Below are 15,830 nucleotides of genomic sequence, written 5' to 3'. Positions count from 1 at the left end.
GATGTCCTTGCGTAGACGAGGCGGTGGGAACGTTACCGATGTGTGTGTCACCGCAGAATCGCTTGTGTGCTGATAATTCCCAGCCCTTCTTATTGCAGCTCGATTCCCAATGCAGAGCAGCCTTGAGAAAACCCCACGGAGCAGGGAGTGCTTTTTATATTGTAAATATCTGATTTAATAACCAGCATCTCCCCGAACATTTATTATTACTTTTTTAATCATGATTGCAAATAATATAGCGATAGCCCTGAGGTTCGTTACCTTGGGTTGTAAGGCCTCAGCCCTCGATAACTCATCTCTGCTGTCAGTTAGCGACAAATCATCTCCCAGTGTGAGCCCATTAGGACCAGATGACCTGAAAACAAGTGCCGCTGCCCCCGGTGCTCTGCAGAGACCCCGTATTAATTAAAACGAGCCCCTTCCATGTTTGTAGTTGGCAAACGACGCAGGGAGAGGGCTCGGGAAGCCACAGGCCAGTTGACTTGTGATTGAGCTTCCCATCAGCTTCACCCTCTGTGTCATTATCTGACGAGAGGGACAAACAAATTGCTTTCCCCCGTGTGCAAGAAGAGCAGATTTTGGCTTTGCGCTTCTTGCAATTAAACGGGAAGCCTTAGCAAATCTTTGCAAACAACCTGATTCTTTTCACATTCAAGAGAGAGAGGAATCGCTGTCGGAGAGAGGCAGCGCTTCTCTCTCACATCCATCTGCAGCCCTTCAGGATGAGTTTTTTTGGGAAATCGGTATTTTTTTAAATATATTTTTCATTCTTTCAATATTTTTTCCCCAATTTTCCTTTTTTTTCCCCCACCTGCCCCCAGCCCAACCCAATTCACAGCTTCAGGCAAGGAAATCCTTGCCACGTCCCCAATTTTCCCTCATCTCCCATGCAGTGCTCGGGTGAATCCATCACTTGAAGTAAGGCTGGCAAAGGCTTCACAAGGGTTAATTTTTCAGGCTGAGTGTGAGAAAAGAGGTGAAAAGGCCGAGAGAAGGGATTTCTTCCATCTCTAACTCCTTACGTGACCCTTGTGCACCGGCTTTTCCTCCGCACGAGCGTGCGACGGCTCCGAGCTTCGCTTGCGACGGACAATATGTTTAGAGGAGCCTGATTACCGCTAAGTAACCTGGATTTCTGCTTCTCCTTCTGTGGTTGTCGTTTATTTTTATCATGTTCTGCACACACCAGCCTCCTTCCTGCCTTTTCTTTCGATCGCTCTCATTTTACTGCTTTTCCCAACGCTGAGCACTGATTTCTTAATATTTTATCCTAAATGATTGAGTGGATTCCTGTGCTTAGACCTTGTTTTCTGCTGTCTGGCTGCTGTTCATGATGGTGGTGTGTGAAGTGCAATTAATGCCAGCTGGTTTTCCTAAGCAAGGCAAACAAAGGCAAAGAGTAGTAAAAAGACTTGAGAAAGACCAAGCGTATTTTAATTTTTATCTTATTTTTCCCTTGAATATTCTAGTGCCAAGAGCTTTACTGATCGGAGGGCTTGTAATCATGGGGAAACCCTTTCCAGCAGATGCACAAACAGACTCTTGCTCTCTGCTAATTCTGTCACGCTTTTAAAAGGTTAAAAAATGTAATCATACCCAATGCGATTGTTAATAACTGTTTTATACGTATTTTATAAGCAGGTTTCTTAGTTTCGGGTGCAAACTCAATTTGCTGATCCTTTTTGCTTCTCTTTGGTACTCTGGTCTTTTACTATAGACTTCAGTTTGAGGGCAGGAGTGATTTTTGTGGCTGCAATTAAGCACCTGCAAATTAAATGAGATCCAGACAAGGGCTGTGAGCAGCCGCTCTCTGGTTTGTCCCCATGAGTTGTTGGGTTTGTCCCCACATTCTCCTCGAAGCATCTCAAAGGGGTTGTTGCTGTTGGTCCTTTGTATCAGAGCTTTATACAATCAGGATTTTAATTTCCACTGTCGCAGCTTCGCGTTCTGCCAAGACCAGCTCCAAATCTTGCTCCTTGCAACATGGTTGGGCTCAGTGGTCTTGAGGTCTCTTCCAACCACGATGTTCTGGTTCGATGATACTGGAGACTGTCTGTAGACTCTCCAACGGGTTTCTCTCTTCTGCCACTATCATTTGGCCGCGTTTCTGATGTCTCCCCATAAGCAGCATCTTGTCTCTCGGCTTGGTGCCCAGGTCTTTAGCTCCTCGTCCATCTGTTGTCCACTCTGTGTCCTCTGGAGGTGCCGCGTCCATCGGTGCTGTTGGCATCATCCTCTCCTCTTGGCAGGACGGGCTCTAATTAGCCCGCAGCAAGCCTGGCAGGCAGTCGGAGCGTGTTTTATTAATATATATAATATATAAATACTATAATACATATAGAGGTGTGTGTAACTTAACCAGGGACGGTGTAGGGACGATGGCACTGAGCTTCCCCTTGTCATGGGAGTTGATTCTCCCCCCATGAAAGGGGGAGCAAAACCATGTGTGAGACCAAGCGCCTCTGAAGTGGGGGGACAGTGGGGTTCGCCCCAGTTAATGAAGTTTCCTTCCTTCCCCTTTCAAATATACCGGAGTTTGTAACTTCTAATGAGGTTTTTATTAAGTGCAACTTTGGGATTGATGGCCTTGTCAGTACAGAGGCAAATAAATACGTTGCTCTCACTTAGCAACCTGAGCTAAATTCTGACAAAAGTAGGTGTTTTGTCTTCTTTTGTGTAAAAAGGAGAGAGATGCAATGTCATGTAAGCATGGCTGCCAGCCAGGCTGGGTGTTTTGGAGTGATTTATACACTTAAAATGTACCCGTTCAGGATTTGAACCTTTCCTTTTGACTTACCTTACTAGTTAAAAACTGGTAAAAAATCAGGACATTAATTAATGCCATTAATGACTCACCTGGGAGTGGCCGCTGGGATACAAGAGGGTGTTTAAAGTGTCTTTTCACAGGCAGATCCGGCTCTTCTCATTTTAAAAGTGCCTCCTTGCCTCCTGACCCTAAATCCCGACTCCGGATGAGCCAGCGGAGGTTTGGAACCAGTTCCAATGTGGTTTAGTGAGGCTCTGGCTTAGCGTGTGGTGCGCACCTGGTGCTTTCACAAAGTGTGAAAGTACACGGAGTTAAACTTGAATATGTATAAAAACAAACGAGGCTAAAACTGGAGACAAACAAGACAGTTGTTAATGACCTGATCTGGTTTGATACTTTTTTTCATTGCAAAAAAGCAAGGGAAAAAAACCCCATTCCTGCTAGTCTGGGGCTTTGTACAGATCAGTTTTAGTGCCCCTGACACTGTTGTTTATGGGTTCAACGGGTTTTTTTGCAGCAAACTGCTGCAGCAGATTTTTTGGGGGAAGATGTTGGGTCCATTTGGCTGCTTCTCACCCCTCTTGTCCTCCCGGTGGCCGTGCAGAAATGGAGCATGCGGGAACGTCGTGGCTTGGGGTGAAGAGAAAGATGGGTTAGGTGAGTCTGTGGTTGCAACCAGCTGAGCCAAGGTGGAGGTTTGGCCCTCCAGCTGCTCCTGCCGACCTGTCCACCGAGGGCTTGTGTCTCCACCAGCGCACAGCAGGAGTTTGAAGGAGAAACCAGCAACAACCTCAGCACAGGACACACATGGAGCTGCTGGAGAGGGGCCAGAGGAGCCACAGGAATGACCCGAGGCTGGAACAGCTCTGCTGGGAGGACAGGCTGAGAGAGTTGGGGTGTTCAGCTGGAGAAGAGAAGCTCCGGGGAGACCTTATTGTGGCCTTTCAGTGCTTGAAAGGGACTGATAAGAAAGATGGGGACAGACTTTTGACAGGGCCTGTTATGACAGGACAAGGGGTGATGGTTTTAAACTAAAGGAGGAAGATTCAGGCTGGACATGAGGAAGAAATTGTTTATGCTGAGGGTGGTGAGAGCTTGGCCCAGGTTGGCCAGAGAGGTGGTGGATGAACCATCCCTGGAGACATCCCAGGCCAGGCTGGACGGGGCTCTGAGCAACCTGAGCTGCTGAAGATGTCCCTGCTCATGGCAGGGGGGGCACTGGGGAGCTGGGAAGGGCCCTTCAACCCAAACTATTCTGTGATTCTATAACAATCTGCTGAAGTTAAATGCAACTGAATCTCTTGGGAGGAGCGACAGGCAGAGCTCTCGCTGTGGAGCAGCGCAGGTGCTGCAGGAGCCTCCACCACGCTCTGTGGGATCCCTGCAGATCCTTGGGGTGCCCCTGGCAGGTTGGGCTCCACTCTGGGCCCTGTTGCACGGTTGGGAAATCAAAACAGAAGCAACGTGACTTGGTATTGGACCGATGCAGGAAGCTCTTCAGAGCAGAAACTCAAACCTGATGCTCCGGGATTCAAATTGCTGCTCTCACCGTGGGGAATCTCCCCTCTCCAATGCACGTTTCTTCTGAAGTCGTCTTGGGGCAGCTTGTTCCTGTGCAGAAGCCTTGGTGATGTTCTTTCCAAGAAAATACAGCTTTTTGGGGACTCCTGTAGTTACTGTTGGGTTTCTGCAGAGCTGCTGAATTCTCAAAACACTGTAATTTGTCTTTGAGATTTTTGGTTGTATTCCCACGGGGTTCATAGATTATAATTGGTGCAGAAATCTCGTCCGCAGTCAGAACTGGTCGAGCACAGAGGTTACACGAAAATTATAACACCTAAATTTTATGTTTAGCTGTATCAGGAATAAAAAGAAGTTGTGTGGGAGTCTAATCAGCAAAGCTCAGTGTGGGTCTGAGAGATGGGATTAAAGGAGAGGCTGCTTCTGGACACATGGACATTGCAAAAATGATATCTTTAAACAAGTGGGTAGCAGTTTGCAAGATCAAAATGCACTTTGTCTTGAAAACTTCCCTTACAACCCAAGACATTCTTATTTTTCTTCTCCGAAGGGAGCTGAGAGGTGACGATTGTTCAAGCCTGAGGTTATCGCTGCAAAATAATATTAACGTTGTAATGGTTGTGTCACGGTGGCTTTGGCAAGGCCTGACTCCCACCGCTCAGCGAACTGTCCCTGATACCCTTTACAAGGGACACGTGTGCTCTGATACGCAGCTTTAAACATCTTCTCGCGCTGGGGAGTGAGAATAATAAAAAGTTACATCTACAGCTTTGTCCTTTAAAAAAAAGAGCCGAGTGATGCTTGAGGGTGTCAAACCAAAGTTAGGAGGAGAATCTAAGAACTTTAATTAGATGAATTAGAGTTGTGCTGGCTCATTACACTTATAAAATTAATGAGTGATAAAAAAACAGGATATTGATATATTTTTTTCCCCGTGTTAGGAAGGACAGGAGCTTGTTGGACCAAGGTTTAAGTCTCGACTGTGATGCAGGGAGAGCATCCTTGGTGCAGCCCTCGAGGGCAGCGACCGGTTCCTTCCCACACCATCGGTGCCACCAACCTCGGGTTGTTCCTCCTTCCGCGCTCCCATCGCACACTTAACTCGCACACACACCATTTCTCACTCTCCTCTCTAGGTGGAAGTGCCCCTGTGGATTTTTCTAATCCCAGCTCTTTCTTCCCGATAATTGTCTGTGAGCCGTGCGGAGCGGCTGCATTGACAGCCTGTGAATTTGGTGTGATGCCCGTAAATCAGCTCGTGAGATGGCGCGGGAGGCCACCCACTGCCCGCGGGGCTCGCCACCGCCTGGGGACATCAAGGGACACTGAGAAGCTGGAGAAGATCGGTGCAGAGCAGGAGGAGGGATGGGGGGGATGGAGCAGGGCGGGCGCTGCCATGGAGGTGAAACGTTATGGGGAGCTGGTAGCAGGACGAAAATCATGGTAGATTGGAAAAGCTGATGATAAAGTTGTGTTGGGGGCTTAGAGATTTTAAAGGAAGCGGCGCCTGGGGAGTGGGTGGTGGACGGAGAGGATTCTGCCCATCGGGTGAGATCCCCTGGGTCCAGCTCTGGGTCCTCAGCACAGGACACACATGGACCTGCTGGAGAGGGGCCAGAGGAGCCACAGAAATGACCCGAGGCTGGAACAGCTCTGCTGGGAGGACAGGCTGAGAGAGTTGGGGTGTTCAGCTGGAGAAGAGAAGCTCCGGGGAGACCTTAGTGCAGCCTTTCCGTGCTTAAAAAAGGCCCATAAGAATGATGGGGACAGAATTTTGAGCAGGGCCTGTTGTGATTGGACAAGGGGTGATGGTTTTAAACTAAAGGAGGAAGATTCAGGCTGGACATGAGGAAGAAATTGTTGGCCCTGAGGGTGGTGAGAGCCTGGCCCAGGTTGGGCAGAGAGGTGGTAGATGAACCATCCCTGGAGACATCCCAGGCCAGGCTGGACGGGGCTCTGAGCAACCTGAGCTGCTGAAGATGTCCCTGTCATGGCAGGGGGGGCACTGGGGGAGCTGGGAAGGTCCCTTCAAACGCAAATTGTTCTATGATTCTATACCTCTCCTGCAATTTTGCATTTTCTCAAGACTGCACCATTTTCCTCCATTGAAGCATCCAGCTGTGGGGCTCCTGGGGTCATCCCTTCTGCCGTCGTCTTGGGTAGGACTCAAGGTTCCTCCTTTCCTTATTCTTACTCCTCTCCTCTGCCTTCTCCACTTGGATTGTTAGTGTTTTCCCATCCCTTACACTCCTCCATTCTGTTCTCCTTGACTTGGTAAAGCTCCAGTTGGGAAACAGCCCAGTTTTCCATCTCTCTGCCTCCACCTTCACCTCTCAGCCTTAATGAATGATTTTTTTCCTTCCTTTTCCTAATGCTCTTTTCTTCAGTTCGGCTGCATGTTACTCATCAGATCCAATTAGTGCTCTAATTCAGGAATCTGGTGATCCGAGGGCTGAAGGAGAAGCTGCTTTGGAGCCAGTCGCTCCATACAAGTTGACTTTTTGGGTCACTTGGAGCAGCCGCCTGCAGGTGGTCCAGGTTGCCCCAGTGCTTCTGGAACCTGGGAAAGCCGAATCCCTTACATCAGTGGAGATCCCACCAACGCAATTAATGAAGTCTAGAGAGCTGCTCAGTGACATTTAGGTGGCATCATCTACCAAATGATGTCCACCTTGCTTGCTGGACTCTTAATATTCCTTTATTTTATTAAATATTCCCTCTTAAAATGAAGTCAAATAACTTATTGAGCTGCTGATGTATTTACCGCTCTAGAACTGGTTTAGGAGGTGTAGGTTTAGACTTTATCAAACATTGGTCGTTGCCAACTTCAGGCATTCACAAGCCATCTCTCAGGCTTCAAAAATGTTCATTGTCATAAAGGAAATAAATAATAAAGCAGGGTTTTTTTCAAAAAATCCTGTGCTTTTCAAATTCATGTCTTAGTGGCATGAGGTTGGAAAAGGAAACAGAAATCTTGGTTTATTATTACAGAGTCGCTCTGTGACAGTGTCTGATGGTGCAGCTTCAAGTCCGGCAACACCGCACACTCCGTCCTTCTGCTGAGATAACGTTGTTGATGCTGAAAACAAAAACCGGTAGCAAAATAAATAGCAGGAATTCTCGGCACTTGAAGAAGAGGAAGGGAGGAAGGGCAGAGTGCTGCCCGAGGCATTGCAGAGCCCCGGGTGAGGTTGGACCTGGTTTCGTGTTGCGGGACAGGAGCAGTTGTGGTGTCATGTGTCCCCCATGCCCAGCTGGTTGGGACGTTGTCAACCAGATCAAAGACGAGAAGAAACAGCCTCAAGTTGCACCAGGGAGATTGAGGTTGGATCTGGGGAACAATTTCTTCCCCAAAGGGCTGTGGGGCATTGGAACAGGCTGCCCAGGGCAGTGCTGGAGTCACCATCCCTGGAGGGTTGGACAGACGGACATGAGGTTCTCAGGACGTGGGGCAGTGCCACGGGTGGAGGAATGGTTGGACGGGATGATCTTGAGGGTCTTTTCCAAACAAAATGATTCTATGATTCTATTATAAGAAAGTGCTCTGAAGAAAGAAATCATAGAAAACAGGCAATATGGAAAAGCTGGATTTGTCCCTTGATTTGTCCTCTGATCCCAAACCAGTAAGTTCTGCACTGAAACCAGTATAGCAAATCCATGCCCAGAGCTGCTGGTTGCATGGAGGAGCACTTGTCTTGCTTGAGTGGAGATGTCACCAGCGCAGACGTCTTCATCTGAGCTGCATCCCCAGACTTCTTTGATAGTCAGCAGGGATGAATAGGCACCCTTGGGGGTGTTTCACATGAGCGCCCACAAATGTCTGTCTTGGGAAGAGAACAAAACCCCTTAAACAGGCTCATTTCTCCGCACTGGGCTGCAATGGGAGCCCATCTGGAGGCAGCACGTTGGGTGTGATGAATCCCGCCCGACTCTCGGTGACGTGTTTGTGCAGCGCCAGTGTTGTGCAGCCCAGATCTGACTCAGGCTGTAGGCAGGGGGATGAGAATAATGACACTATTCCTGTGCTTGTTTTCTTAGGGATGGATTTGCCTCCATAGTCAGTGTTCTTTGGGCAGCCCCTGGGGATTAAACTCATTAAGTTCTCCTTCGCGATGGCCCTTTTGCTGAGGGTGAGGAGTCCCTGCTCGTTGTCGGATGCTCTCCTCAGCTTGTTTACCCTCATCCCACATCATGACCTGCGGGAAAGAGTTCACAGATTGGCTGAAGCAATTTCCAAACTGTAAAAAAACAAAGCCTCATTAGTTGCCGAAATCTAGTCCTCATGTTGGGAATTTGGGAGATTGGATTTAAATCTACAGCAACATTTAATTTCATATTCACAGCAGGGTGGTTGCTGTAAGTGGAGGAGCGAGTTCAGTTACAGCATCAAATTGAATCTGAAAGTAAAATGCTTTTATTACCACTGGCCTCACAGCGGTGTCTCTCCCGGGCTCATCTTTTCTGTTTCAAAAGCTGCTGCTCTTCCACTTCACAGTCAAATCCTTCCGTCAAACCTACGGGCAGAGGCTGCAAACCCAACAGAATTTATCATGTACTCAAATGAACTTTATCCAGGCTGTAAATACCCAAACCCATGGGGCAGTACCAGCAAAGCCAGGCTTAAGGCTGTCTTACCGTTAGTCTTAAAACCATTCATTTTAGTTTCTGGAAGCGTTCAGATTTTGCAAATACTTGGGAAATGTGAAAAGAAATACATCATTCAGTTATTTTTGACGGGGAAGAAGATTAAGATGAAACCCTCGTTCTTGCCTAGACTAAGAGGAACCGCCGTGGCTCGCTTGGGCTCAGCTCTGGAGTTGCGGTAGCTGAGGAGAGGAGGGACAGTTCCTGCCGGGGGTCCTGGTGGGACCTTCGTGGGGCTCAGGAAATGCTCCCCGGTGGGTTGAGAACCAGCGCTCTGCTTCTCAGCACCGTCCTCTCAGCCTCCAAAGAGACGAGATGCACTGCGGGTGCATGTATAATGTAGCAGCTTGCAAAATATGTTCTCCCATGCTTTTCTTTATTTCTTTTCCTTTTTTTTTTTTTTAAGCCCCCAAATCACTATTTGCTGGCAGGTTTTTGGCTTTGGGTGATTTTTGTTTTTAAATTTTACTGCATTTTTGGCTGGAAACTTTTTGGCCAGGCATTGCTGAAGACTTGCATTTTCGGCCGAAAATTCCCTGTTTGGGGCTGTTGGGTTTTGTTTGCGCATTTGGGTTTGGTGGGGTCTTTTTGGGTGAAAAGGAGAAAATATTCTAGCGGAGAGTAAATGTGAAGACAGAAGTCATTCCCTGCAAATGGGTTTGTTTAATTAGTAACCCCACTCCTGTTTGAAACACATTTTTGGTGGAAATCTCCGACTATCGCTACTACCCAACCACGCTGAGGCTGAGGAGGCAGCAACTCTCCTCTGTGCTGTTTCTATTAACATACGCAATGACTTAGATCCCTGTAAAAGCACGGAGAGCTCTGGATTATTCAAGCATTGGAGGAGGCAACAAAAAAAAGCGATCCATGGTTATAACAAACTGCTTGCTTTCTCTTTTTTTTTCTGTTAATAGCTCCTTTATAACCCCAAATGTTTGCATTGGAGTGGGGTAGTGTAGTTAGCACGGGCTGGAGGGGGAATTAATTGTGGTGAGCCAATCACCACCCCTGATATTTGGCTTTTTCCCAGTGGGGTGACGACTCGCAGCCCCAATGGTTTTGTGCTGGGTAGGGAAAATGCCAGTAAACTGAGTAAAAATGCAGCTGGAGGCATTTCCAGAAGGACTGAATGGTGTTGCAGAGGTTTCTAGCTTATCTTTTGACTGGAAAGGGTTTAAACTCAAAGTTTGGGTTCAACCTAACTGTTGGGTTCAACGCAATGGTTGGTTTCAACCCTCTGTTTAAATCCAGTGGTTAGGTTCAAATTCAGTGGTTGGGTTCAACACTTCCTTCAAGCCCAAGGGTTGGGTTCAGTCCTTCGTTTTAACCCAATGATTGGGTTCAACTCAATGACTGGGTTCAGCCCTTCATTTAAACCCAATGGTCAGCTTCAGCCCTTAATTTAAACCCAGTGGTTGGGTTCAACTCAATGGTGGGGTTCAGCCCTTCATTTAAATCCAACAGTTGGGTCCAAGTCGACAGTTGTGTTCAGCCCTTCATTTAAACCCAATGGTTGTGTTCACCTCAACGGCTGGGTTCAGCCCTTCATTTAAACCCAACAGTTGGATTCAACTCAACGGTTAGATTCAGCCTTTCATTTAAACCCAACAGTTGGATTCAACTCAAAGGTTGGATTCAGCCTTTCATTTAAACCCAATAGATGGGTTCAACTCGATGGTTGGGTTCAACCCTTCACTTAAACCCAATGGGTTTAACCCTTCCTTTAAACCCTATATTTGGGTTCAGCGCAATGGTTGGGTTCAACTCTTCAGTGAATAAAGGGTTGAACCCAACACAGCTAAACCCTGCGGTGTGTGTGGGGGTTTAGTTCTCAAACTCTTCTGCGTGGGGAGAGACCCCGATCCGTGCCCCTGCAGAGCTCTGCTGCTGTCTGCAAGCTGTGGCATCTGCTCCTTGTAGCTAAATGTTTCTGCCTGTGTTTTGTTTTTTTTCTATTCAAAGGTGGGCCTTAATGTTCTGGTTCAGAGAGCGAACAAGTTTACTCCCGCCACTCGTCTCCTGATCCAGAGGTTTGTGCCATTCCCTGCAGTCGGTAAGAAATGACGCCTTTTCTCTATATTTGAAGTGTTGGCTGTAAAGCTATGGGTGGGTAAAAGCCACTGGGATGGACACCCAACTCCTGCCTTCTTGATTTACACCCTCAGTGCTGCATCCCCTCGGTGGCAGGGCCCTGAGTTGATGCAGAATGCGACAGGATGGTGCAGAGCAGCATTTTGGCAGGAAAACGATGCGAAGCTGCTGGCGGGGGCAGCTCATGAAGCTCTATCAAGCTCTCAAGCGGTTTAGAAAATGATCATCGCTGTCTGGTCCTCGACCGTCTAAATTCTAGAGCGTTTAATTTGCAAGATCCGGTTTGAATCACGTCAGATCAAATCTTTGAGTAAGCTGTAGCACTAGGGTTTATTTGCAATAAAAATACAATGAAATGCTCCCGCTCTAAATATACAGATTTCTAGGAGCTGCTGATTAAAGAAAGACCCAAGCACGTGAAGAATTAAGGCTGCTGCTGGCTTGGTGGAGCGCAAAATAAACCCTTCTGCAGTTCATCAGCGAACTGCTCGGTGTTTGAGGGAAGGGACACGCTGGACTCAGCCTTTGCTGAAGCCCCAGGTTACAGCGCTCAGCAGCCAATGAGTTATTTGAACTGTGAAAAAATCAGATTCACAAAATTCACCAGCGGCATTAGGGTAAATTTTATCCGAGCTTGTTTATTTATAAAGATAACGCAAAAATTGTCCAAGCATGGAAGAAAATAATAACCACATGAGTTTTGCTCACTGCCACAGGTCCCTTTTCAGCCGTGTTAATGCAAAACTTTCCTGTAAGCTTTTTCCTTCGCTGTTGTGAGGGCTTCGCTCAAGGATACTGAGCCTGAGCCTCTTTACCTGTTGCTCCCAGTTTCTCTGGTCTTTCTGCTCCTTTATTTTACAGAGAGCTGCTTGCTCTGAGCCTCCTCCCTTTAATTCTCAGCTTATTTGGGCTTTTAGCATGCTTTTCTACCAGAAAACCTGTCTGCAGAACAGGAGGTAACGGGGACTGTTGTCTGTAGGTCACGTTCGGTCTTTTTTCTGAGCACTTTGCTTGTATATAGAGGATCTGTGGATGCTGATACTGTTTTCCTGGATCTTTCCTGGAATATATTTTTAGAGGGTTTCAGCTTTCCTTGGATTTTTAGAACCAGGAGGGCACTAGAGGTGAGGTTGGGTTTGAGTCAGAGATGCACATGAGAAGCCTTTGCCACCGCGTTGATCTATTTTCATACCCGGGTGTGAGGAGAACGGGGTTACGCTCGTGTCGGCATTGATTGAGGTCCCATAATTAATTTGTTTAGCCTGTAATTAATTCTCTAGTTCTTATTTTGTTTGTGTAGCTGTCATCCTTCATTATGTGCCAGGACATCAGGAATCCTCCCACTAATTGCTGTTTTGTGGTTTCGAAAGCTGCGAGTTATTGGTTTGCAGACCTGGGCAAACTGTTTAATTAAGATGCGTCTTCCCGTTGCTTTTCCTCAGCAAAAGGGCAGGATTTCACTTTTTCTATGTAAAAAGCCAAACACTGCTGCAAAGCTCTTGCTCCGCTACCATTAAGCAGTTTTCCCCAGGTCCTTCCTTGTGTCCCTCTCCCACCGACCTCAGCTGAGATGGTTGATAGCAACTGAAAAATTGGAGATATGCATCAAAGCTCTGTTGTTTCTCATCCCAAGGGGTCATGAGAGATGAAGATTTGGGGAAGTGCAGCTTATGCTTGGGTGGAAAATGGCCAGAGTCTCTGCAGAGATGTCACTGAAGCCTTGGGAAGCTGAGATGTGCACTGGGAAAGCCCTCAGAGATGCTCCACATGTTGTGTCTCTCTTCTCTAGGTCGTGTAGCCATTGTCTTTGCCCAATAAACTAAAGTATATCTGCAGAATTGCTGCCTGTGTGGCTTAGTTAGCAAAACAGGTTGGCCAGAGAGGTGGTAGATGAAGCATCCCTGGAGACATCCCAGGCCAGGCTGGACGGGGCTCTGAGCAACCTGAGCTGCTGAAGATGTCCCTGTCATGGCAGGGGGGGCACTGGGGGAGCTGGGAAGGTCCCTTCAACCAAAATTATGATATCCAAATTATATAAAAATTATGATATAGCCAAAACTATGATATCCAGGCTGTCCACAAAACCCTCCCCAGGCCTGGGGAGCGGATGCAGCAAACCATCCTGTGTGGAAGAGCTCATGGAAATGGCCAAGGTTCTGTCTACTCAGTGTTTCGCTTGATGTAAAATGGGTTTGTGCTCCGTGTTGGCCACCTCAGAACATCATCCGGGTGGTGAAGTTGTTCTCCATGAAGGTTTTCAGTGCAGGAGAAGCAAAGGAACACATCAACGCTGCGTTGTGGGGAGCCACAATTCCGGAATTTGAACAAGAAGGGACTTGACCCTTTCTTGGAGATGCAGGTGGTGAAGGACATCAATGCCCAGGGTTATTGGGAAGAACCCAGTTTCCCCACTTCTTCCCAAGCGCTGGGTATGGAAGGTGAGGGATGTCACTGGTGATGTTGTGCTTTATACTGGAGATGTATATAGCTAAAAAAACCCACAGAAACCCCCCAAAAACCCCAGAGGAGACATCTCAAACCTGATGTGCATGAAGTTAAAGCTGCTAGAAAGATCCCCGTTGGAGAGAAGGGAGGTGACGAGGAGGATTTATTCCCTTGTTTGTTTTTCTTTTCTTGTGGGTGGGTTTAGAATTGTTCAATGTGTTCAGCTGGTGCACAAGGGTGCGTTTGGTGTGTGGGGAGCACCCTGGTTCAGGAAGGATGTTAATACAGATATTGAAGTAAGGTAGTGAATCACTTCTGTATCTGAACCCAGTTCCCGCTACGTCACTAAATGTTTGCACAGAAGTAGTTTCCAGCCTTTCTCATCACAGTTTCTTTCCAAACACTGAAAATCAAATTGTCTACATATATATTTAGTTATTTCTCATTTCCCCCCTGTATTTGAGACTTCCACAAAATCCAAATTTACCCGTCATTAGCAGCATTTTCTGCTTTCTTGGTGTTTTACTGGAACAGAACTGGGGCAGGTAAGACAGTCGCTTGTCTCAGATAAAAGGCCTGGAGTCAGGTTTTGAATTTGGGACCAGGTCAGTGAAACCCTAAGAGGATCCAGAGACTTGGAGAAGCATCTTGGTGTGGTGGGAGCTTCATATCTGGACATCCCATCATGTGTCACCCTTGTGTCGGTGCATCCCAGCTTGGCCAGAGCATCTTCTATACGTTCAATCTTGATGGAAATCTAAAAGGATGGGGCTAAAAAGGAAAAAGGGCTAAACTTGCTTTAAGTGAAATGCCTGTTTTCTTTTTTATCTTGGATTAGGGAGCTGCAGGGTTGTTAACACAGATATTTTGATAGATGGGAAGAGTGGTCCGGTAGTTTGAATATTAAAGAGAGAGACAGAGTGTGCGTGTGTGTATGTTCCTCTTATTCTCGAGTGTAAGGAGCATTTGTCACCACAAATCATCCCTGATTGCAGAGAGCTGCGTTCCTATAGGGCTCACCCACCCACCACCCTCAAAAAATTAGACATTTGTTATATGACATGAATTGAGATTAATTAGCGAATATTAACCCATCAAGCAGTGCAGAAGCACATTTTTGGAAGCAGTGGTACTTGCAGCAACAGCGGGTTTGTGTTAGTTCTGGTTGGAAAGTTTGCAAAAATAATGTAGGGGGGTTGTTGGAAAATGCCAATTTATCAAAACCCAAACTTTTCTAGGAATTAGCAGCTTTTGCTTTGGAAAAGAATCGGGAAGTGTCTGTGCCTTGGAGAGGAGCTGAGTCTGGGGAAGATGTTCCTCAACCCCAACTCTTCACACGTTGCTTGAGGAGCAGAATTTGGGGTCACCTCGAAAAGGTGACAGAGGCTGATCATAGAGCTGACATTTGGGAGATGTGCATTTTAGGAGCCAGAGTCCTCCACAGCACTGCTGGTTTGTGTCGCCGTTCGGAATAATATTGTTAAAGTGGACAGGCAGGTGTCTAATAGAAAATAAGTCCGCAGAGCCGTTTTTCTGCTAAAACGTGAAATAAAGGCAAATAGTCAGCAGGGGCCCTACTAATGGGATACATGCCCATGAGAACAGCCCAACTTTGTCTTATTTGGTTAAAAAATTATAATTCTGTCCTCTTGAAGAGCTCAGATCTAAGCTGTCCTTCATGGCTCAGTGCAATCCCCTGCGGTGTGTTTCCATCATACCTGCTGAAATCCATTCTTTTGAGAAGAGTTTGTCTGGTGGCTTAGTAACGGGAGTTAAAACCAGTTCTGGGATGCCCCATCAGAAGAGGCAGCTGTAAATCAACAGTGCCTGGTTGGCCAAGACCAACTGGTAGCCCAGTGCAAGGACATAGTGACCCAACATTTTCATCTACTAAGTCAAATGTGGGAGCTGGGAGCAGGTCCAAACACCAATATCTGGGAATACTGGTGTTTCTTTGCGTCAATACCTTTCTGATTGTGGCAGCAGATCCTTTTGCAAGTGAAAGAAAATTATCTTGATTGTTTTCCTCCTCTTAAGAATCAAATCATTGTCTTGGCTTCTTGACTTGCAGAAACTTCTTGGCAGCTTGATGCAAGCAAAGCTGAAGGGCTGTCACGGCGAACAGAAGCTTCCCATTTGGGATTGACCGGGGCTGCCTCGCTAATCACGATGCTTTTCTCATCCTCAGCTAGTGCCAATATCTGCAACGTTGTCCTGATGAGGCACACGGAGCTGGAAGAAGGAATCGACGTTCTGGACAATAACGGCAACATCGTCGGGTCTTCCAGAATTGCTGCAAAACACGTACGTACCGGTGATGGTCCCGAGCTTCTACACGATGAATTGCACACAAGGAATC

The 15,830-nt window shown here is 47.1% G+C and overlaps 1 protein-coding gene across 5 annotated transcripts in view; it reads left to right on the top strand.

The window, feature by feature from the left end:
* The window catches only part of SFXN5 (sideroflexin 5), a 97,849-nt gene that overhangs the window by 49,651 nt on the left and 32,368 nt on the right, over positions 1-15,830 (top strand). For all 5 annotated transcript variants that reach the window (XM_065060185.1, XM_065060187.1, XM_065060184.1 and 2 more), the window contains 2 exons: positions 10,898-10,988; positions 15,660-15,775. In XM_065060185.1, coding sequence (XP_064916257.1) covers positions 10,898-10,988; positions 15,660-15,775 — 207 coding nt within the window. The remainder of the gene's footprint in view (positions 1-10,897; positions 10,989-15,659; positions 15,776-15,830) is intronic.

This window comes from Columba livia, chromosome 4 (assembly GCF_036013475.1).
Source record: "Columba livia isolate bColLiv1 breed racing homer chromosome 4, bColLiv1.pat.W.v2, whole genome shotgun sequence".
In the NCBI taxonomy this organism is placed as follows: domain Eukaryota; kingdom Metazoa; phylum Chordata; class Aves; order Columbiformes; family Columbidae; genus Columba; species Columba livia.
Note: the sequence above shows the minus strand (reverse complement) of the source record. Positions and strands in the feature narration are given on the sequence as shown.